Source organism: Lolium rigidum, chromosome 5 (assembly GCF_022539505.1).
Source record: "Lolium rigidum isolate FL_2022 chromosome 5, APGP_CSIRO_Lrig_0.1, whole genome shotgun sequence".
NCBI classification, from domain to species: Eukaryota; Viridiplantae; Streptophyta; class Magnoliopsida; order Poales; family Poaceae; genus Lolium; species Lolium rigidum.
Genome location: NC_061512.1, coordinates 23,692,237 through 23,717,080, shown reverse-complemented (window position 1 = coordinate 23,717,080; position 24,844 = coordinate 23,692,237). Strand labels below are relative to the sequence as shown.

Genomic DNA, 24,844 nt, shown 5'->3' with positions numbered 1-24,844 from the left:
TGGCGGCGTACGCGCCAAGCCTGTCTGACGAGGCGGCCATGTCCTACCTGAGCAGAAGCCATGGGCATCTTCGTCACGCCGCCGTGCTTGTCGACAGGGAAGGCGTCAGCCACGCGATGAGCATGGATGACGCGTTCAGAGCTGCAATTCTGGCTGCGCGTCTCCCTAGCGACGCAGCCCGCGAGGCCCAGTTTTGGTTCATGGTTAACTGCGCTCCTACTGATGCTTTTCTGTCAAGGCATGGAATTTGTGGCCACCAATCGGCCTTTGGATTGTCGGACCTGAGCTCACAGAGCAATGCATCGACTGTAATACTCGACTTTGTGAAGTCGGCCGTGTCCAATTTACCTCTTACTCTGCCGACGCCAAGCTCACTGATCCTAAGCCGAGGAGCATATAGAGCATTGAGGATCAAGATGCATGGCTTCAAGATGGAACAGGAGTTTTGCCTCAATGTAGTGAACCTGGCAATCGAGAAGCTTTTCTCTCAGTTTGGGGTAATATTACTTACTCGTTCCCTTATTTTTCTTTTTCTTTGTGGCTGATTTATTTATATCTTGCTTTCTCTTCTGCATGCTGCATCTGTAGTAACATGGTGTTAATCTGCATTGTTCAGGAAACTTATCAGATTCATCTGCTATGTGGCCAAACTTTGCTCACTTTGCGTTCTGGTAGCTATTATCACGTCAACTTCCTGGCATCTCGCGAAGGAGAGCCTAATCAGCTGTTTTTCGCCGAAGTCCGTGCTTCACTTAAGGGTGTGGATGACGTGACCTTGTGCTGTCCCGTGGCATTGTCAGGAAGAACTGGTATGCCAAGTTATTTGTTGTTTTGTAAAGAGCTTGTTTAGGTGTTTATTTAGTATTCCTTTTACAGAATGGGTTTCTGATACTAAAAGAGAAGAGTGGGCAGAAATTAGAAGTAAAAATGCGCAGATCAATTAACTGCAGTTACATTGAATTTCATTTTGGATCGAACATGGAGTTTCTAATTTCAGATTATCTAATATATGGTTTGAGTATTAATTAGTAACTGAACTTTCATCAGGACTTATTTTTTAAGACCAAAAAATTGCAACGGGTTTACTCGCGACATGATTTTTGTTTTTGTTTTTCTAAGATTAAGTATAGCTTTGTAGAGAGCCTGTTTATGTAGGATTACTTTTACAGAACGCATTTCTGATTCTAAATGAGAAGAGTAGGCAGAAATTAGAAATAACACAGGTCAATACTGCAGTTACACTGAATTTAATTTTGTATTGAATAGGGAGTTTCTAATTTCAGATTATGTAATTGGGTTTGAGCAACTGAACTTTCACTTTCACATTAGACGGGACCTAGAGTTTTGTAAGATTAATTGCGTGGCAAGCACATTTTTGCCGAAACATCTAAGTTTGTAGGGAACATGTTTAGTACAGTTATATTCCAACTGATCTTAAAACAAGGTGACAGTTTGTGTATATCCTCCATTGAATATGAAATTTTGAAAAATATAATACATCATTTTACTGGTAAGTGCATTCTTGCACTGCGATCCAAGCTAATTTTGCTTTCCTGGTAATCATCAGGTGGATGCTTTGCTTGCGAGTTCAAGGGAATGAAACTCATCCATCCTGTTCAAGAGGAGTTCAATGGACAACTCGACCACATTAAGGACAGAGACCCAAAAATGGTTGAACTATTCAGGAAAGACCCTACCACAGGGTTGAATGTACCACTGTTTGATGATTACATCTTCTTTGAAACTGACCAGCACCCAGAGGTTACAGCCTTCCTGGAGATTAACTACTCTGGCATGAGTGATGATCAGATTGACCTGAGTCTTTTGTGGTTCGAAAACTACCTGCCCTAAGCTGTGTTTTTTGTATGCACGTAGTCGAGGTACCTCAAAGCAATTATAATGAACGCTCAAGAGAACGCATGATCTGCAAAGTAAATAGCCAGCCATTGTGCCAGAGCAAAAGACGTACCAGTGCAGTGGCCGCTTCCTATATGCCCTCTGGAATGCATGAAAGGAATGTAACCGCTGCATTTTCACTGGATGCCTTCTTACTTATTCTGAAGTGGCGGACATCGCAAGCAAAAACATTCTCCAGCGTGATCGAGCTTTCAACGGCTTCGGGCCGACCATCCCGGCTGAGCCAGATCGTAATCTGTATATTCCCACCTTAGCATAAATATGTCTTCCCACCTTAGCATAAATATGTCTTTTTTGTACAGTTTGGTTTCGTTTCCCTCTTGCTAAATGAAAAGGCATGTTGGTTGCTCCAAAAAAAATTGTTGGTCTTACACTTAAAAAAATTGGGTGAAAAGTGTTGAAGGGCTCACCACAACAAATCCAAAAGCCTATTTGAATCACAACTATGCGCTCATTTTAAGAGTTACTAGTAGAATTTGATCAGATGTATCATGTATGCATTGTTTTCTCCCATTACAAATGTTGGGTTAGAGGAGGCCCACATGTCAATCCGTTGACCCCAGATCTATCGATTCATCACACAGCCACAGGCCACAGCGACAGCACGGCTCCTACAAAGATTCTGCACCTCCTTCGCTACCGAATCCTATACCCACCCATTATCAAGCTTCTTCTAGATCTGAGATCTCCCAGCTCCCATTCATCGGCCCAGGCACCCGCGCGGCGCCGGCCGCCACAACTTCCCCATCTAGCCGCCGGCGCCGGCCAGGCTCGGTGGCTGCTGCCTCTACAACGCCGGAGGTGGCGTCCAGTTTCTGGTGAGGTCCGCCGTCCACGTATTACTCGCCGCTGCTGCGTTGCCGGCCCCGCCTGAAGGCGAGCTCGTCAAGGCCCCGATGCTGTTCCGACGGATCCGGTAACGGTCGCTGCAAACTGTATTTTGACTTGTCATTGTTAACAGATCTCACTATCTCAGGGCTCTGTCTATACACGCCTGGCTCACACCGTCCTCCTCCCCGTTGATTCTGCAGTGAGTGAGCACCTGCTCTTCCGCGTGTGTCGCCGGGGTTTCCTGTGAGCGTTCCATCGACGGGGATGTTGGTCACCGTGGCGATCGGGCCACTGGTGTAGGGAAATATTGTTGATACACTGCTTCGTCGAGCTAACAATGCAGATCTCGCCGTTGTACCCATCGTTGGAGTGGGGGACCTTGGCAAGACCACAATTGATAGCGCAGCTCATATAAAATGGAATTCAGAAGCATTCCCAGTTGCTGCTCTGGGTCTGTGTGTCTGATAACTTTGATTTGAATTCCATGGCTAAGAGTATAGGTGGAGCATCTTCCAATAAGAATGAGGATACAGACAAACCACCACTGGGCAGACGACAGAAGTTGGTCAGTCAGCAGAGGTATCGCATCGTGTTGGATGGTGTAGAGAGGTCCGTAAGTGGGAAAGGCGTGGTAGTACACCAACTCGTGATAAACGAGTTGCTGAAATAATAGGCGCAGGACTGCAGATACAGCCCACAATCTCAGTGTTTTGGAGGATAGCTTAATAACAGAAATTAGTGAGGCTACATCATTTAGTTCAAAGAAAGAAAAGCCTGCCGGGGAAGATAGTCTTGAAACCATGACAAATCACATCTTTTATGAGATGGCCTCGAGGCTATGTTTTCTAGACGTAGATGAATTTAAATTTGATGACGGCAATGAGTGTTATTCGGAACTACATGCATAATCCGTGACCTTATGCGTGATACTGCAATGTTTATTAAGGAGAAATAATGCGTTGTTGCAACTTTGGGGCCAATTCAGATCATATACTTCATCTTTCGAACCAAATCTGCATTCTTGAAAACAGGAAGAAGGCGGTGCTGGAAGAACAAACAACGGTGCTTATCGTGGCTAGGATGCGGATTCGTATTGAAGAAGAGCGATTTGGTTCTGAAGATGAAGTATATGATTGAATTGGTTCCTTAGTTGCAACAGCACATTCTATTTCCATAATGGACATTGCAATATCATGCATAAGATCATGGATTTTGCATGTAGTTCTGGAAAAATACTCTCTAACGTCATTAAATTTAAAAAATCATCTATGTCCAAAAAGAATGACCTTGAGGATAACTCATCAAAAATATTCTTTCCAATGGTTTTGAAACTATCTTTCTTGCTTTCATGGATAAAGCTATTTACGATCCATAGTTGGATCAGCTTATCCACATCAATCTTGTAATCCGTGGGAAATAAAACACAAAAAGCGAAACACTGCTTTATGTGTGATGGCAAGTCGTTGTAGCTAAGCTTTAGCATTGGCAAGTTTCCTCGGTGCAAATCTTGCTTCTAGATGATATAGCCTTCCGTTCACCCACACTCATTTCGGTATGAAGTAGAGCCTACTATGATTACTGCTGAAGGACTCACATAGCATCTCTTGACAATCTCACCAACCATCTTGACTAGCTCGGCACGCTTTTCTTTCTTCAAACTAAATGCTCCAGCCTCAATAATTTCCTTTATGAAGCTATCCTCCAAAACATTGATATTGTAGTCTGCACCCGTTATTTCAGCAACTCGTTTATCACGAATTGTTGTCAACACTGCACTAACACTTTCAACCATCATGAAGAGGCAAACACTGCTATGGGTAGTTTTATGGAATGTTCATTGCAGAATCTGTCAAAATACAGGTCTTTGCATGCCTTGAAGCTCAGTATGCAAATATAACCATTTCTACTAAGACCAAAGTATCTGCGTCTCCTGATGTACCTTGAGCTCATTCTATCCAAGCACTTCATAACCTGCAAATGTTGGACCTTTCCCACTGCTCTTGTCTTGATTGACTTCCGAGGCAAATGAAGTATATGGCTTCCGTACTCACCTCTACACTCATGGATGTACGGAGTTAAAAATCATGCCTCCAAAAGTAGGAAGACTCACTAAGCTGCAGACTCTTACCTGCTTTGTAGCGGCAGTTATGCGCCAGTGATGTTGCAGATCTTGAGCATTTAAACCTTGGTGGTCAGCAACTAGAGCTATATCAGGTAGAGAATATTGCTATAGAAGCAGAGGCAAGAGTGGCAAATCTTGGAAACAAGAAGGATTCAGAGAACTGACATTAAGATGGTCTTCTGTTCGTGACAGCAAGGTGCTCACAATTTCGAACCTCATGATAGGCTGCAAGTTCTGAAGATATATTCTTATGGAGGAAAGTGCATGGGTATGTTGCAAAACATGGTTGAAATCCATCGTTTTCATTGTGAAATATTACCAGTTTTGTTCAGTTGTGATCTTTCACCTGTCCAAAACTGAAGCAGCTTACGCTAGAACATCTGGTGGATTCTGAGAGATGGTGGGAAGTAAATGAGAGGCAAGAACAGATATAGTTGGTATGCTTGAGAAGTTGTTTGTTAGATATTGTGGGTGGCTATAGTGGGAAATAAATGAAACCAGAATCTCCCTCTTACAGTTATGAAATGCGAATGCTGCAACTCATTCTTTGGATCAAGTGCACTACAGCCGTGGAACTATTTTGTGCATCTTGAAGATTTGGAAATTGATACATGTGTTGTTCTTGTCCACTGGCCAGAGAAAGATGTACCACAGGTGAACAACGGCTTGTAATTAAAGGCTGTCATGCTATAAAGAAGCTCCTTAGATGCCTGCAGCAGCAACTGGGCAGCATCAACATGAAAAATCTTGATTTTCATTATGAAGGTATGCATGCATTTCTATCTTTGCCATATTTCACCAACAAATGCAAACCTTGATCACATGTACTACGTCTCTTTCGTTAGCATTATCATTTTGTTTGAAGATGAGAAAGAGCAATATGGTAGCAGTATCACATGATTATGATATTTGTAACTTCATGAAAAAAATCATATTTAGTAGTTTTAAAAATTACAAAAAAATATGTACATGTAGGATAGATTGAAACAAATAGATGTGGACTTTTGTAAAACAAAATGATTGTATGTGAACTGTAACTTTTTTACATCACGTTACTATAACTTACTGTACCTTGTCTTACAGTAGTTATTTTGTGATCCTCCTAGCTCAAAATTGATCCTACTTCTGTACAGTAGTAAAATTCATATGTACGTTCCTATACCTATCCTTACATGCATGAATGTTCTCTGTTTTTTTTAAATTGTACATATAAGTTTTCACTAACTTGCAAAGCTCATGACCAAACCCCATGAAGCAGTAATCACTAATCACTGTTCTGTTCATATAGAAGCCTACTGCATTTGTACGTTTTGTTGCCATGATATGCTCGTGAACCTCTTGTCAACCATTACCGTTAGTGACTGAGCATCAGTATGTGATCGCATAAATATACTTCTATACTTTTATTATTCGAGCATAAGTCTGCTATGTTTCATATTTATACAAGCAATGGTTGCCTTTCGGCTACCAAAGATGGTAAAATAGTTAATTTCAGTCAACAAGACAAGTTTAAGAATGTAAAAGCCACAATGCATCCAGATAGAGTGTTTTATGTTGTGTTACATAAACAGTTCTCCCTCGTGTTGTTTTCTTTTGTTTGTTGCAAATAAGCTATTACCTGGTTTGGCTACGCTATTTCTCCTTTCTTCTTAGTATATGAGCCTTTGACATTGCGATTTATACCATCCTTTGTTCTTAAATTGGCACAGGAGGTATATCATGATCATATGATGCTATTATTAGAAACTTTGAACTAGTTTGAACACATGCCTACCGGAGTAGGGATTACTATATGCATTTATAAGTTTGAAGATATCTGCTCGATACCCGAGAAAAAAAAACACTATATGTTCCCTTTTAAGTCCAAAAAGGAAAACCATATTCAGTAGATTTCTTCAAATTGGATTGAATGTCAAGTTACAAAAATGAGTATGGCAGTAAGGACCTTTTTTTGCTTAACAGAAAATGTGTTAAGGAAAAAAGTTAGATTGAGATAGGATATGCTACAATAAGAACTCGGAGCAGCTGTTTGTTTTTTAGCCTAAAATCTCAAAAAAATTAAAATGGCATGTGGTATAAATTTCCATGTTTACATCAGTTTATACAATGCTGTTCTGACACCATTTGTGATATATGCAGTAATGGAATCTGAACAATTTAAACTGAAGAGATGGAAGGAAATACCAAGACTAGTCCGTGAGAGGTGGCCCTGCCAAAATTGAAGGATATTCAGCTTTCTTTTCGGGGAGAACCTCAAAAGGCTGGACACTACTGCAATTCATATAGGAGAATAGTGTGCCTAGCTAACAAAATTGAATGCACTATGTTATGTCAAGATTTGTTATGGCCTTTGTCGAACTGTGATCTTTTATCTTCTTCATATGTTTGTAATGTGATTATATCTCCTTCAATATCTTTGTCCGGACATTGACCCTTAACTTCTTCAGATTACTCTCAAAAGTGTAATTTTATATTATTCAATACTTGTCGAGATTAAGAACATGTTTGGAAGATCTGAACGTTTTTTGTCCTGTTTGATACGAGAACATAAGCAAGTTGTAAATAGAATTGTATTTAAGGAAAAGCCACAGTTCGTTATCAGGATTATGATACACTTGAACTGACTACAAAATCACGCTGACCTGTTGGTCCTCCTCGGAACTGTGAATGTGCATGTATGTTAGGTAAGTCAACAGTGTGCATTGGATTGATGAAGAGACCGGGGATCTCGGCATTAGATTGACCCTTAACTGTTGTCCAAAAAGACTACTATACAACGAATAAACTCATAGAATCTTTGCCAGTATAGTGGATATTACTTTAAGTCAGTATTAGAATCTCTGCCAATTTTATATATGCAAAAGTAGTAGAACCCACTATATTGTATGTTTGTCAGTATATTACTTTAAGCGATGCCATTTGATAAACAAGTATTCAGCGTCAAGACCTTGTTGTCAACTTATTACTGAACTCATTATCATTTGTAAGACATATTTGACTATAGAAAAATATAATCATGGCAACAATTCAATTTATACTCTACACGTTTCTATAAATCTCTTACCTAAGCATACACTACAAGTCTACAACCCCTATTAAGATATTTATTAGGCATATGCTTTGAATCTCTGCCAATGTATATAGTGATATTGAAGTATAGAAGAATACACAGATAGAAATAAACTTTGCAATATATATTTCATCCCGTTTGTCAAACATAAATCAAGGACATGTTCTATTTCAGGAAAAAAAAATTGTAATTATGGTGATTCTATTTCAATATCTTGTTAACCGGCAATGTCTTGTCTTAAAAAGGATAAAAAGATACTTTATTACGAAGTACGCTCTAAATTTAGCAACAACTTGGATATATTTTTCCGTGATTTACATTGCAACTATAAAACGAAGAACACAACTATTAGTGTTTAGCAACTTTGATATGTGGTTGACAATTCTACCAAATTAAAAGTAATGAGATAACCAACTTTGATGTGTAGTTGACAATTCTACCAAATTATATATATTCTTTAATATTATAAGTATGCAAGTATAAATTTTAGTATAACTATATTAACTCGTCCAAAATACTTGCAACAATCATGTATTTCATTTTGACGACACCACGACGACCACAATCAAGTATATGGTAAGGGTTAATTATTGGTTTGCCACTACTGTCCGCGCATGACTCAGTTTTGCCACTAGAACAGAATGGTGCTCAGTTTTGCCACCGCTTCTGGCGCAGCTGCTCCATCGAGGCCAAACGGCCAGGCTTCAAACGTTTCCGTCTCTCGCCGTTACTGAAAGTGGGGCCGGATCTTACAGGTAGGACCGCGCAATGACAAATAGGTGTAGGTGAAGACCGAACTACCCCTGCTCCCGCCACACAGCCACACACCGATCCACTGCACCCACCACCATCCGCGCCCCTGCCGGCACCACCTGCGACGCCACCACCTGCGCCGCCGCGCGGCCGTCCCGCGTGGACACCTTCTCCACCGCCACCGCCTCCAGGAGCACCTGCTCTGCCCCACCGTCTTGCGACGTAGTCGCTCGTTCCGCCAGTACGCCCTCCACCTGCTCGACGAAATGGCTAGTGGCGGCGACGGCCTTACATTCTTATTCAGACAAACTACATGACTGAAACAGCAACAAACTACATGCCATGCTTTAACCCTTAACCTTTCCTATGATAAACTTGGCCCTTGTCCTTGCCTCTACCAATCTTCGAGTGCCTCTTTCATCTTCTTCATGCCCTTCTTCAGCCAGCACAACATAACTCCAGCCTTCACCTTTTCTTCAAGATTTGGTGACACATGGTACCTTCTCGGTTTGGGAGTAGGTTTTGGTCTGTCTGTTGGAAGTTGGATGACCTGTGTAGTCCTAAAGCACTCACCTAGCTGCTTCAGGGTAACAACTGCTTGTTGCTCTTCCCTCAGCCTAGCAGCAGCTTCTTCCTCCTCCCTGCGCTTTGCAGCAGCAGCTTCCCTCTCTTCCAAGGTTCTCCTACGATAAACTAGCAAGTGCTTGTCTGCCCTAGCCATGGAAGCACTTCTGGACAGAGAGGCATCTCTGGAGCCAGAGGCACCAGTAGAGCCAGTGCTCCTCCTCCAACTCATGGCATTGTCCATCTTTGTTTGCATTTCTGATTCAGTAGATGGATGCCATTTATAGGATGCAGCACAATGGCATCAGCACACGAGCTGAACAGAAGGCACACTAGCTGAACACATATAGACAAGTCCTTGAGTTTGATCTGTAGTGTCTAGCCAGAAAAGGGAAAAGAATATTCTCTATATTGGGCTTGGGCATAATTAACTTTTCAGTCGACCTGCCATATTCACAAGAATATTCTCTGATTAACATTGTCTCTATATTACAGGGTCTCATCAATGCAGTGAAGAAAGTTTTCCCTGATTCAGAACATAGGCACTGTGTGCGACACGTTTACCAGAATTTTCACAAGAAACACAACGGGCAAACTCTGACGAATGATCTATGGGCAGTTGCAAGGTCTACAAATATTCCAACTTGGGAAAGAAATATGGAAAAAATGAAAGTGGACAGTGCAGAAGCTTGGGCATGGGTGGAGGAATTGCAGCCAAATACATGGATTAAAGCTTTCTTCAATGATTTCCCAAAATGTGACATGCTTCTGAATAATCATTCTGAAGTATTCCCAAAATTATGCATAGAAATGTGGCCAAGCAAAAAGAGGCAGATACATTCCCAAAATGATGTTGGAATTATTAGAGTACATGTTTGAACTATGTTTGAATGATGTTGGAATGATGAGATTACATGTTTTGAGAAACTCATGTCAAAATGTGCTAAAAAAGAGCTCCAAAGGTAGGGTAAATGGCCTCATTTCTAAGCAAGTTTTTTTGATCTTGTCTAAATTGGCCAAATAAGTTCACAACACATCAATTCCATGTAAGAAGACTATGTGAGAAGGATTTCCATTTTTTTGATTTTTTTTGAATTTTTTATGCTCATCTCAAATTTAGTCAAACCTAACTTTGACCATCATTTTATCAAGTTTTAAACATGGAATTGTAAAACTAAGCATGGATCCTTGTTATTCACTCCAAAATAAAGCTTTGGTGAGGTTTTTGAAACTTTTCATGTTCCAAACCCTAAACCTCTTGTCTTCACCCTCGAACTTGTACCCCGGTGTTTGAGATATCACATTAGACACATGGTTTTTTTGTTGAACAACATGTAGACCATGTTTATCAACTAGAATGGGTAGTATATGACATAAGAAGACTATGTGAGAAGGATTTCCATTTTTTTGATTTTTTTGAATTTTTTATGCTCATCTCAAATTTAGTCAAACCTAACTTTGACCATCATTTTATCAAGTTTTAAACATGGAATTGTAAAACTAAGCATGGATCCTTGTTATTCACTCCAAAATGAAGCTTTGGTGAGGTTTTTGAAACTTTTCATGTTCCAAACCCTAAACCTCTTGTCTTCACCCTCGAACTTGTACCCCGAGTGTTTGAGATATCACATTAGACACATGGTTTTTTTGTTGAACAACATGTAGACCATGTTTATCAACTAGAATGGGTAGTATATGACATAAGAAGACTATGTGAGAAGGATTTCCATTTTTTTGATTTTTTTTGAATTTTTTATGCTCATCTCAAATTTAGTCAAACCTAACTTTGACCATAATTTTATCAAGTTTTAAACATGGAATTGTAAAACTAAGCATGGATCCTTGTTATTCACTCCAAAATGAAGCTTTGGTGAGGTTTTTGAAACTTTTCATGTTCCAAACCCTAAACCTCTTGTCTTCACCCTCGAACTTGTACCCCAGTGTTTGAGATATCACATTAGACACATGGTTTTTTTGTTGAACAGCATGTAGACCATGTTTATCAACTAGAATCGGTACTATATGACATAAGAAGTCTATGTGAGAAGGTTTTCCATTTTTTCGATTTTTTTGAATTTTTTATGCTCATTTCAAGTTTGGTCAAAGCCTAATTTTGACCAGCCTAACCCTATTCTTCTAGAAGGAAACCGGACCGATCCGTGGGTTGCTCTGTTTTGCATTGTGGACCGTTCACTGCGGTAACGCCAGCCGTCCGATCTAGCCTTCTAGAAGGTTTCGGGGCCGATCCATGGACACCCTCGTTCTTCAACCTCATTGGTTCCTTTCTCCACACGTACGGTGGGCTATAAGAACACTGAAATGTCCGTTGGGCCGTCCCGCGTGTCTAGGCCTGCGATGCATGCGCCATGCAGGCGCCACGCCAACGGCCCTTTCCACGTACCCTCACTCGCCGACGCCTTTTAATGCATCGACGCAGCGTCTCAGCGTTGCCATCGTCTCAGCTCTCGCAGCGATGCAGCGGCATCAGTTTTGCCATCGACAATACGCTTAATTATTTTTGGAAGACGGCTGGCCACGCGTTAATTCATTAGGAACCACCCAATTATGAGCCAACCTCTTTATAAGGGGCCTCTCTTCCTCTCCCACACACCAACCGAGCGAGCCTCTCTTCCTCTCCCTCTCCAAAGCACCACGCACCCAAGCGAGCCTCTCTGCCTCTCCGAAGATGCAGTACACGGGACCGACCTTCCGCCGTCCGCGCACCACGACGGAGCTACTCTATCCGGCGGACGTCCTCGTCGAGAAGACGCTCCGTGTGTGGGCAAAGTCGAGGTGGAGGACCGAGGTCGAGCTCACTCGAGACTTCCTCGACGAGGGCTTCTCCCACCTCCCACCGGGCTCGCCCGTCATGTACTACGTCAACGAGTCTCGTGAAGGCGTCGCCCTCAAGCTGCTCACGGTCACCTTCGCCAACCGATTTGACGCGTACGCCCTCCTCGGTGAGGTCTTCTGGTGCGGCTGCGAGTCAATCTTCTTCACCACCTACAACGTCTTCACCGATTGCGACGCCATCTTCTTCTCCGGGAAACCTATGCACTGCCTCCCGTACTACAAGTGAAGACGCCGGTGAAGAAGGTGGTGCGGCGCAGGTGCTGCGGCAGGTGGTGCGGCCAAGATGTGTTCTCGTCAACCTCGTCATGTTTTGTTAGCTTTACGTTTTCATTTTCTATGTGGTTCCGTGTTGAGTCGTGTCAAATCGTGTGTCACTCAACTTATCTATCTATCTAAGTTATTTCCGTGTAATGGTGGAACTAAGCATCTTATGTATCGAATTTATCTAAGTTATTTTGCGTGATGATCTGGCTACCAATATTTGCATCTCATATATCTTAGTTTTCTATGATTTCGATGTAATATATCAAGGGTGTATGAATCATGAAATCACAAACATGGATCCAAGTATGAACTTTGATGTATTATAAGTAGGGTACCCATAGTATGAAACAAAAAATCACAAACACGCAATGCTTGAAATCAGATAAATGCACCATTTTTCCCCGCAAGAATATAAAGATGCACCCTTTTTTGTTTGATTATTTTTCCAACCTAAATCACAAACACGTAATGCTTCAAATAACAAAGATGCACCCTTTTTTTTTGGTTAAGCAGCGTGCATAAACACAAAGAACAAACATATACGTCCTTACTCCATAAACCAAGTCACGAACTAGAACTAACTATAGTTAGATTTCTTCCTTTCGGTTTTCAATATCTTTCCATCTGCCCCACTGGTTACTAGAGCAATTCTTCACGCTACCAAACAAAGCGGTCTTGGGTTCGAGTCCCAGCCGCACCCTTTTTTGTTTGTTCATTTTTCACCATTTTTTTAAACACCCTTCTCATCTGCCCAAAGCCAAACCTTGTGGGTCCCACGTGAAACGGCCAGCAACGGTCCTCTTTTCAAACGCGTCTCCGCCTGGTCCCACCTGAAACAGCCGAGTCATGGACGTTTGACTTGAATGAAACGGCAGGCTCACGGAACGAGCCGTTGCACACATACTAGTGGCAAAACTGAGAACCATTCTGTTCTAGTGGCAAAACTAAGTGTTGCGTGGGCTGTAGTGGCAAACCAATAATTAACCCATATGGTAACTACTAGTTAAGTAAACTATTTGGCGACATATTGTTTTTTCATAATTTTAAGAAGTGGTAGAAGAAAGTGGGCAGTGCAACTTTAGTATGGCATGCAATCTTTATGGTATTAGTGTCAAAACTCTTAATTTCATAAAGGTATAGAACTAGTTGCTATGTTTAAACGGTAGCATTAGCGATCTGATTCAGTATGTCCATTACATTTGTTGTGTGTAAATGTGGCATTTATTGTTTATGTCTAGGATTACAAAAGAAAGGAATAGCCGATGTGTTCTTGAAAGCAATGTACCTTGGCCGACAGGATAACCGAAGTCCCGAGGTACGAATGCTGGCCACCATCTCTGAATGGTTGGATCCCTCGTATCTAGGCAGGTTACAGTGATGTGATCTCATGTTTTGTGACAGCGTGTGCCTTACAGGGTGTTGTCTTTTACACATAGATGGATGCTTGAAGTGCTATGTTACGAGTCGTTAGATTGAAAGTTTTGCGTCTGACAAAGACTAGTAGTTAAAGTGCGTGGCTAGTGCGAAACTAGGAGACGAAGGGCCTCTCCGTGTTCATCCCCGATCTGACTCTTAAACAAACAAGAAGATGTTCAGGACTTGATGAATGGTTCAAAATGTCCACAAACTAGGCAAGAGCTTGTTCTCCGTAAATCGATAGGTTAGGATAGTAGACAGATGGTTGAAAGATGAACGGTACAGTAGGTTGCAGAGGAAGATGTACAAAGGAAGCAAAAAGGGTCTGGCCGCAACTTTTGCACCTACAAGGTACTGTAGCTAGTACCAAACCATGCTCAATCAGACGGTCCTTTAGGAAATCCTCACAGGATACATCTCCTGGCCGCAGTTCATTCACCCATTGCAAACGAAGGATAAAAATGTATCACATTTTATCAAGCCTCACCGTCAGTCAATTTGGGGCAGAGTTCCAGACTGAACACATTTCATCTGTATATTAGCAAGGGGTATAAAATGAAGAAAGGGGAACAACGAATGAATCCAGCCTAAGAGAGTCAAACAACATCCAGCAGTAGCATCAGATTCATTGAGAGCATGGGTGCGACAAGGCAGGCTGTGCTGGCTGTAGAGCGAGCCAGCCGCATTCTATCGAGTATATGTCGACTGGGAGACCCCAAGGGATCGCCGGTTTCAAGACTTTGGCCGCCCATATGGTGCCACCATCACGTAGTCTCCCCCAGAGGAGCCAACTGACGATCGCCCACTGGTCGGTGCACGGCCAAGCCTCTAATCATAACTAGATTTAGATGTGCGCCTTGGCGCACGACTCCGTGTAACTCATACCGATGAACAATGTACATAAGATAAATAAAAAATTAGGTTGAAAAATGATAATATGATTCTTAGGTTTCACAAACGAAGTCAATAGAATGAAGTTTAGATAAAGCAACCTTAATTACAAACAAAGTATGATATCTACAAACACATAGAGAAGACACATCATAATTTAGTAGTACAACATAGGGAAAAGCAAGTAAATGTGTGAAGGATAAGCGGTACTGCAGGTTGCCAGTCCAAAGTCCTACAAAAAAAGAGGAGACATGGTTATCTTCATATAGAATCAGCTACTACCTCTATAGGACAAAACAAGTTTACATCGAAATTTCTCTGATTGGTGGATGTACCATGCGGTCATCCAAGTTGGTACCAAAGCTATTTATACATATGAACATGGTACTGGCATTTCAAGAAACAAATGCGTTGAGGAAAAGGAACATTTCTAACCAAAGAAGAATGACCTACATATTCTCATAAACACTCTGAATAGGCAACACCAAAACACCACCAAAAGGGATGCTACACAGCTACAAATAGATTGTTTTCTAAAATAAAATCCGGGAGAATGGTACCAACCCAACTGCACTTATGCACCATGGCAGTAAGTGATACATCTAACCAGAAAAAAGGCTTGTGGAGTAAACTCTTAGATCTCCTCAGGTATAGATTTTCTTAAATCTTTCCGTTTCCTAAAAAACATTTTTGAGATTCATTATTTGAATAAGCTTCATATCACAATTTTTCATTGGTGCACCATCGTAGGCTAGAGAGATATTAGAAACAACATAGTTTCATATCAATAATTTAGCATCAAAGACATAGGGCATACTTATCTGTTGGGGACACTGCACTTGTAGAATGTACCATCATTGTTGTACGTACCATTGTACTAATCAACTGAATACGGAAATTAGCCATCAGAGTAAAGGAGATACTATGGAATGTCTGAAAAAATATAACAATCAGGCTAGGTAGATGTAAGAACATGGTCCTTCATAAGTTACAAATATATTATAAACATCTGCAGGACTGTCCTCTCAAAAAATTCTACCATTTTCTCAAGACAAATGGTATTACCGAGTTTACTGGTACTTACAACAGAACAACCTCCTTGACAAAACCTTACTCCAACAATTTATACATCGCCACTCTCCTTGGTTCTTTGGAGGCGGAGCAGTTCGACGCCTTGCAGCTCGTAGATAGAGGCTGCTAGGTTGCCGACTGCTACAGCTTGACTCCTAAACATAAATGACATCTAAAGCTTTCATACATAATCCATGAAATGATAATGGTATATAAAAATAGGCCATAAATAGATATGCACCAATCGACAGTATATCATTTAAGCATCGGCACGCAGCAAGAATCATCATTTTAAATATATAGCATCCATTTAGGCTGCTAAGGAAATGACTATAAACATTATAAGCATAACGGCCAGTGTGAAGTCCAAAGAAAAAACAATGACTACTACATGAATATCAAACCAATCCATACGATAGTATTTCTTTTCATGCAAAGGCTAAATAATTGTTCCATCAAATTCAGAAAGCTACAACTGAAGTTATTTGACCTTGAAATAATCCAGTGTGGGGGGAACACGGTGAACTTAAAGCCAGTGGTACATAACTACTCCGTGAAACAATCTAATCCTAGGACTTGTGACAGCCATTATTATGTGCATACAGGAAAAGAATCCATCAAAATAGATGTGAATGTTGCAAAGGACAAGAAGTAAAGGGGATTCCACTAATACAACAGAGATCCATGCTGTAAAGACATACTTTACAATTTATATCTATTTGATAATCAATTGTTGTTACAAAAACAATATATTCTTTGATTACCAAAGGCTAAAAGTATTGCTTTTTCATTTCATCAACTCAAGGTCCCCCAAAAAGCCATCTATAGATATTTGTAATATAATAAAAATAGTGGAATCAAGACACAATCACACAACATATAAGCATGTACCTGACGCAAAAAAAAGACAAAACAGATGCAGAATATGTGTCAATGTTTATTAAAACAATGACACAGTTATCATTGAGCATCACATATTAACTCTGCACAGATTATATAGACCTTCACACTTTGTCCGAAACACAAACACACCCAGCCACCGACCGTAAGGCCAAGATGGCGACCAACCGCAACCAATCTAACATAAACCTACATCACAAGGGAAAACTTACCAAGAATCAAGCAGGACATTAAATCCATCTAAGCAGTGAATCTCACCAGCAATCCCCCGGGCATCAATCTCCATCAAGACGACCACCAGGAAAGAAAAAGGAAAGAACAGAACAGCCATATCAACCAAAAGTCGTTCCAACTTTGACATCGGGATAACTATTTTTAAGAAGGATAGAAGCAACATGTTGTAGATCTTAGATTTGGCACATATTAGTACATTTGCCTTTATCTATATAACTATCTTTCCTAACACAAGCAATTCGGATAAATGTTAACCGAGAAAACTATAATAATAAAGTCCTGATTTGACCCGCTCGTCGACTAGATGAAAGATTTATATTAATTTCAACAAAAACCAATTTTATCTGATTAAGAATGTCAGCTAGATGCATAAGAACAGTTGTTGCTAAAGAAGTTGACTATGAAAAGTGTAAGAATACTCCAAATATGTACACCGTATACACCCCTTTAGAGAAGCATACATCCATCACTTGAACAATAGCTACATCAAACAGAGAGCAGGGCAGTGGCGTACCGAAAAAGTAGTGGCCGCGTGACATCCGTATAGTTGAGCAAGGCTAAGGCATATCGAAAATCTTCCGGCACGAACTCCTCGTGGCCGGGCAGGATATTGAGGTGGCAAGGTCGACCAAGGGATGGAGCAGCTAGTGGTGTCTTGGGAAACGGTGGTGACTGGCCCAACTCTGACATCGCTGACCCCATTACCCACATCCCTCTCTATTTAGTAAGCACCAAAACCAAAAGAAAATTAATAAAAAATGTAGATGATAAAAAAGACGAGGAGCCTGCACTCCAAACATGACGCGTTCTTAGTTCACGAGCTCAAAATGGAAGGTTCAAATGTTTTGATTGCAGATGTTGCAAGCTCATGGAAAAAAAACTATTACCCTTCCAAGGATAAGTTAAAGCTAAAGTATATCATTGTCTACCTAAGTTTACTTTAAACAATTATATAACCGGCAACACTTTCTATCATTTAGCTTAGAAGTGAGACACTAAATCCTGATTTAAACGTGCAAGCTAGAAGTTCTCGAATTATCAGTTTTTTAGGATAAATAAAATTTATGTGTGCAACCTCAGTTTATATGACTGGGCATGGATGGGATGGTCTAAGATCAAAAAAATGTAGAGGCATCCCCCTTAATTGCTAGGATATATCGGCCATGAGCTGACACATTCAATCATCTCGGTTGCTGAACAAATAATAGAGCATATCGGTGTGAACCAACCAGAACAACAAACTCATACTAAAGAAGATGACAATAAATATGAAATTAAGCCTAAATGATGATGCATCTTGGCCATATTTAGTGCTAAGAGGTTTGCACAAGGTTGCCACATTTCGCCACGAGTGTCTCATATTGTACAAACTCATCTCTGCAGCCTGAAAATAGCCAGCATCAGCGAACACGCTTCCTTGAAGCTAATATATCATAGTATTGTATTGGAACACTATAAGAAACAACTTCCAAACCGAAGATCAAGTAAAGCTAAACTATAAACCTTAAATATTCATGTTTCTACACAATACAGCTGCAAGACCTGCTGCTTTAATTAGTTGTCGCTGCTTTCTTGGCAAATCATCCATCTAACACAAATAGAAATAGTTCATTCTTCATACATGGACATGAAATAAAAAATTGCACTCTGCCCACAACAACAAAAAGCATCTACATATACCAATTTTACTGCCCATAAACATTAAAAAAACGAGAGTAGAAGTGGTACCTCACACACTCGACCTGCTGGTCGATGAGAGCAGGAGTGATGCGTCCGGCTGCTGCAGCTGGAGGTTCGAGATGATGCAGATCTGGTCGATCCATATGCTACATCAAATATCTACCCAACATTGTACTTCCTGCTGAACACTCGATTTATAAGGAGAAATTAATGGAAGGAGCATATAATGGACACATAAATGTAGGAATTTAATTGCAGCACGAATGGAAGTCATCAGATAATCAAACAATGTGACATTAAACCACCCCATGTAATGAGTTAATGGGTGTTAGCATCCCAAATGAGTTAACTGTTCATACATACTTTTTATAAGACCAGCTGAAATTATCAATAGCAGAAACTATTTGCAGCATTCTCTAAAAAAACAGTAATGAAGCTTCTGGAAGCATAATAGACTACATCTGTAATCTCAATAGCAGAAACATCTGCAAGATTAATATTTACCTAGATGTCTAGGCTTCCATCCAAACTGACTGAGACAATATCTTAATAGCATGTCACTTTATTTAGATAACATGTACACATTGATGTAGTTGCACACTTCTGTTAATTCAAACCAAGGTCATTACGGAAACTGTGTGCTGTTTTTCAGAGGCCAAATGTGATATTTTGTGTCACCGAGACACATCAGTTCAAACAAAAAAATTCAGACAATAATAACAGTGAACTACCTTTCACTTTTACCTCCAGTAGCAAGAAATGAGCCCATTGCTTGTATAATTAAAACCGCTAAACTGACAGTGTTCTTGGCAAAACTTGCATCAACCTGCATGCGTTGAAAAAAATCGCATCTTTATAGATGAAGCATATAAAGAGATTACATATTCAGAATGTACTCAACACTACACACACAACACCAGCAGAAATTTCATTGGAGCTCAAACAAGCTTAGAGCTTCAAATGTCTTATTGGCATGGACCAATAAGTTATATACTTTCATTGTCTGGATACAAAAAGGATGAGCATAAATCAGTAGCTTAGAGCTTCCAGGCTAAGTTCCTAGAGTGGTCGGGGTCTTCTCCTTTTCTACACCATCACAAGCACGGCCATGAGCAGGATGAAAGCTTGTGTTTTTAGATCTAGATGCAGCAATGGGGCAGATCGGGATCTTACCTTTGCAGTTGAGCTTGATTCGGATGAAACGAAGTTGTTGAGGAGATCCTCCTTCTTCAGCGTCGCCTCCAGCCTCGGCCGCCGCCTGCCCGTCGCTGTACAGGGCCATCATGGCCTCTGGCCGGCCGCCAAATCCCGATGAAACGGCGCTATGGAGGAGATCCTCCATCTCCAGTGCCGCTTCAGCCTCGGTCGCCATCCATCCATAGCTGTACAGGCCCACTGTGGCCTTTGGCCGGCCAATCAATTTCATTGGAGCTCACACAAGCTTAGAGCTTCAAATGATTTATGAGCATACTGAAATTTATATGTACTCAGGTAGAAATAACATGTCTGAAGCATCTAAAATATATATATATATATATGCACCAACAAAGAACAAATCCATTATCACTACCTTTTGAATAAAAACATTATTAGTGAAAGGAACCAGACTATAGGCAAATATATTGATGCTAATTAAGCCTCAGTGGTTACCTTGTTATTTGCATTATCAAGAAGCTCGGCAACGGCTGCAAAAATTGCCAAAGCTAACACTAAATATAATATATGAAGAAAAAGTATTGTATGGTATAAAGCTAGTATATATGCAAGCTAATGGGCTATGATCGGGCTAGATATGATTCAGTTTACAGTGATGTAATGGCTAAGCGCAACGGTTTCAGGCGTCAAACGGCAGATATTTCCTTCAAAATCGCCAATTAAAATATGGGCAGTTTCTTTGCGTGTTCTGCTTTCTATATGCAGATTCTTAGTACAACATTCAAAGGACACATTATCGACTTTACCGTAATTCAGTTATTCTAACCATTGTTGCAAGAAGAAATTTATTCTAAATTGTTATACATTTAAAGTGACACAAAATATTTATTCCAAATTCAGTTTTATCATAATGCTATCACCTTGCAATTAATTACCACTTAGTTATACATTCAAACAGATAAAATTTAACAAGAGGGACAATAATAGAAGCACTTTTGGCTTAGAACAAATCTAAATAAACATTTGGCTTAGAACATGAGTAACATAACAACGGATCAAGCAAAGCATGGGATGCATTATGCAACACCAGGCATGTACATGTCTGATAATGAACCTAAAAAGGAAAAGAAAACACTAAAAAGGTCAATGTTTGAGTAGTTACAGCTCAAGTATCAAATTTATCAGCTATGTTCTTATGTTAACAGTATACCTTCGGTTTGTTCCATCATGCCAGGTGCCTCACCTCACCTTCTCAGTTCTTGTCGTTGTACAACCTCGTTGTACATCCATTGGCAGATGTCTGGTGGCCTGAACCTTGCTGCAAAACCTATCAACATTAAAAATAGAGGAAAATGCTACAGAAGCCTACCAACATGATATATATATATAGAGAGAGAGGAACCTGTGGGTCGAGAAGTTTTCCTTGAGGTCCATTGCGATGGATCGAGCCGTAAACAACATGTCTGGTGGCCTGAACCTTGCTGCAAAACCTATTAACATTAAAAATGGAGGAAAATGCTACAGAAGGCAACAAACATGAGAGAGCGTACCACCGCAGGCACCTCATGCAGGAGCGCACCAGTGAACAACAAGTAGGGTAGGCCAAGGCGCTTCAAAGCTGCTCCTCCTTGATGGATTAATCTTCTATTGCAGCCTGCTAGGATTTCCATCAAACGCCTTGCAGCCACATGTAAAAATGAATTTGCACAAACAAGAAAAGAGAGAGGAAATGAAGAGAATGTTACCTGGGGAAGTGGAAGGGAAGCGTGTTGGCTGCTACAAACACATCAGGCGTGACTGGTTAAGGAATCAACCGAGCCCACAAAATACCTGGTTAATTCATCATAGATTCTGCAACGAAACCAGAAGATTTGAAGTGAAGTAATCACAACTTGTAGACCAAAACAAACCATGAAGTTTTCAACTAAATAAAATGTTAATGGCCCCATATGCAAACCAAAGCCAAGAGTCTGGCACTGTTGCTGCATAATCTAAAGGAGTGACTCAAACTCTTGCATGTATATAGATCAAACCAATCCTAATGAACTAAGGGGAAGAACATTAGCCCTCGAATCTCAGTCACAAATCAAGCAGAAAATAGAAGGAGGGGATTTTGGGTACAAACCTGAACAATCGTTGTGAGCCATATTGAATATCCCATCGATCCTCTGATCCAAACATACAGAGGGCTTGATTTGGATCACTGGAACTGGGGGAAGATGGCGACGGTGATGGGGACCTCAGCCGCCCGTCGCCGCTCGCTCCCAAGGCCGGCGCGGCTACCGGCCAGCTATGGCGACAAGGGGAGGTGGGGCTCACCGGCGCTGCTCCCAGCCGGGCATGGTGACGAATCGAGGCGGCGCTCGAGCCCAAGGTCGGTGCTGCTACCGGGCGGTGATGGAGACGGCAGGAGGCGGCGCTCGCGCCCAACATACCTTGGGGGCGGCGGCCTCCACCGGCGGCCCTGCTCCGTGCGCCCGAGCCGAATGGAGGCAGCGCTCGAGCCCAAGGTCGGTGCTGCTACCGGCCGGCGATGGAGACGGCGGGAGGCGGCGCTCGTGCCCAACATACCTTGGGGGCTGCGGCCTCCACCGGAGGCCCTGCTCCGCGCGCCCGAGCTGCGCTCCCGCGGAGGGGATTGGGAGGAAGTGGGAGGTGCGCCGCGAGAGAGGAAGGGGGAGGGACGCGTGAGTGGGAGGCGATCTTCCAGTTCATCTCCTCCTGCGGGAGGAGCCGGAGCAGGACCAGCGGCGCCGTGGGGAGGAGAGGCTCGCGTGGTGGCGGCTGGGATGGAGGCGCGAGGGAGAAGAGGAGAAGGCCAGAATGGGTAGGGTTTGGATCGTGGTGGGCACCTTTTCCCCTCTCCTTCCGATTCTTTTCTTTTTCTCCTTTAGCTTAGCCAATCTCGCATCGACACGTGGCCTAAGCGTGGAAGGAGAAGCGAGGCGCTCACCCAGCCCTTGCGCGCCTGGTGGCATATCGTGGATGGCCTCTCCATGCCCCATGGGGGTGCAACAATTATACCTTTAGATTCAAGAGAAGAACTCCTTGATGTGGATCTTGACGAAGACCATGAGCACGCTGGCTATGTCGCCGCACAAGGCGTACATTACATCTCGCGCTTGGACTATCCGTGTCATCAGGTTGGCGTGCACCGATCCTCAGCTTCCTCCCAAGGTGCTCCTAGGCTGAGAGAACTGCGGCGACGGCAAAGCTGACGGGGGCAAGGCCTTCGGAGAGCATCCGTGGGAAGAAGCGGAGGACCTGCAAGAACATGCCGTGCCAGGTTTAGCTCGAGATGACGCATTTCCAGGACACCAGGTTCATCTCGGGCATCCGGCCGAACAGGCACCTCATGCCCACGAAATATGCTGCGACCGACAGCGCCCTGAGCATCGTCGTCCATCACACCATGTCCGTCGCGGGCATCGCCGCGAACAGCTCCTCGGCCGCCGCGACATGGCCCGACCTGACGTGTGTGGTGAGCATCGTGTTCACGACACGACTACGACATCCCTGACATCAGTGTCATCAGGATAAAATGAGAAGCTGTGTTGGCTCTGTTTGAGCTCATGCGTGTATATGCTCTGATGATACAAGGTGTACTTTGGTGGTGTGTATTTTGGTATATAAAAGATGAAGAATCAAATATGCTCAATTCTGTCTTTCCAACCAAACGCACGTATGGAACCACTCCATTCCATTTTTTAGCTCCAAGCAAGACCAAGAATGAAACGGAATCATGACAATTCATTTCTCTTCACTCCAAAACCAAATACATCACTAGGAAGTCAGATCCGAAAGCGTCGTCATATGCATACGAGCTTCATCGTGTTCAGCCGCGTCTAGCGAGCAGCTTGCTCGCACGGCTTCCACGGACATGCCGTTGCATCAGTGCTGGTAAGTTCCCTATAGGTGGCACGCAAGGGAGGATAAATAAGCTACTGAATATAAGAACTTCTGCGGATAGAAAGAAAAAAGTACAAAAAAGTAAGACAGTGCAAAATTCAACGGTGCATTCAAGTGTACATAAATGGCAAGAATTTACATTTCTGCATGAGAAAGACGAGTCAAAGTTTTAGTAAAACATATTTTCGAGAGTGTTGTTTTGGCACATGAGAGCATATGCTCTTTTTATTTTAAAATAAATCTTACACATATTTTTTTTTAAATGAAATGAAAAATTCGCACGTACATCTTCACATGCTACGCGCTCACAAAGTTGTTTCATGCATGAAAAATCAACTTGTCATGTAGCGTGTGTAAAAAAGACAAAATTCAATGCTAAAAATAAAGCTTTAAGAAGATAAATTTCTCTTTTTTTATATAGACCATAAATAATATTGATTTCTCACGAAACTTGACGAACGCACATATATTGTGAAGATGCACATGTAATTTTTTTGGACATTTTAAAATATAATATTTTTGATAGAGAGAGCATACTCATACCCGGGAGCCGAATTTAATTTCCGATATTTTTCTCAAATTTAATTCTATGTAATGCTATTTTAAGTTGAAATTTGAAGGACTGAATTTTAACGTGAAAAGCATGTGAAGCTGACTAGTAGGTGGTGGAGTGGTGGTGGGGGGGGGGGGGGGTTGGGAAGGGCATGCGTTCAGTTTGTTATGTCAAGATTTGTGGGTTTTTATCTTCTTCATATGTCTGTAATGTGAGTATATCTCCTTCAATATCTTTGTCCGGATATTGACCCTTAACTTCTTCAGATTACTCTCAAAAGTGTAATGTTATCTTATTCAATACTTGTCGAGATTAAGAACATGTTTGGAAGATCTGAACGTTTTTTGTCCTGTTTGATATGAGAACTTACGCAAGTTGTAAATAGAATTGTATTTAAGGAAAAGCCAGGATTATGATACACTTGAACTGACTACTGTGTTCAGGACACGGATCTACTGCAAAATCACGCTGAACTGTTGGTCCTCCTCGGAACCTCGAATGTGCATGTTAGGCTAAGTCGACAGTGTGCATCGGATGGATGAAGAGACCGGGATCTTGGCACTGTTGTCCAAAAAACTACTTCCTTCGGGTTTTTTTAATTGACTCAGATTTAGTACAATTTTGCATTAAATTCGAGTTAATTAAAAAGGACCGGAGGAAG

General features: G+C 41.7%; 2 protein-coding genes and 1 long non-coding RNA gene across 3 annotated transcripts; 2 read left to right on the top strand and 1 right to left on the bottom strand.

Moving 5' to 3' along the window:
- The first annotated feature begins 38 nt into the window (after positions 1–38).
- Positions 39–2,154, top strand: LOC124655728. The gene is made up of 3 exons (XM_047194579.1): positions 39–497; positions 617–809; positions 1,568–2,154. Exons 1-3 carry the CDS (start codon positions 39–41, stop codon positions 1,849–1,851), a joined length of 936 nt encoding a protein of 311 aa, XP_047050535.1. The 3' UTR covers positions 1,852–2,154.
- A 581-nt stretch (positions 2,155–2,735) lies between these two features.
- LOC124654260 lies at positions 2,736–7,316 on the top strand. Its single transcript, XR_006988271.1, has 3 exons — positions 2,736–2,833; positions 2,949–5,635; positions 7,010–7,316. It is a non-coding gene; the product is annotated as an uncharacterized LOC124654260 (long non-coding RNA).
- An 11,654-nt stretch (positions 7,317–18,970) lies between these two features.
- LOC124657724 lies at positions 18,971–21,248 on the bottom strand. Its single transcript, XM_047196240.1, has 5 exons — positions 21,124–21,248; positions 20,932–21,039; positions 20,217–20,251; positions 19,740–19,968; positions 18,971–19,392 (listed from the first exon to the last, which is right to left on the bottom strand). The coding sequence occupies exons 2-5, from the start codon at positions 20,948–20,950 to the stop codon at positions 19,388–19,390; spliced, it is 288 nt and encodes a 95-aa protein (XP_047052196.1). The 5' UTR covers positions 20,951–21,039; positions 21,124–21,248; the 3' UTR covers positions 18,971–19,387.
- Between the last annotated feature and the right edge of the window lie 3,596 nt (positions 21,249–24,844).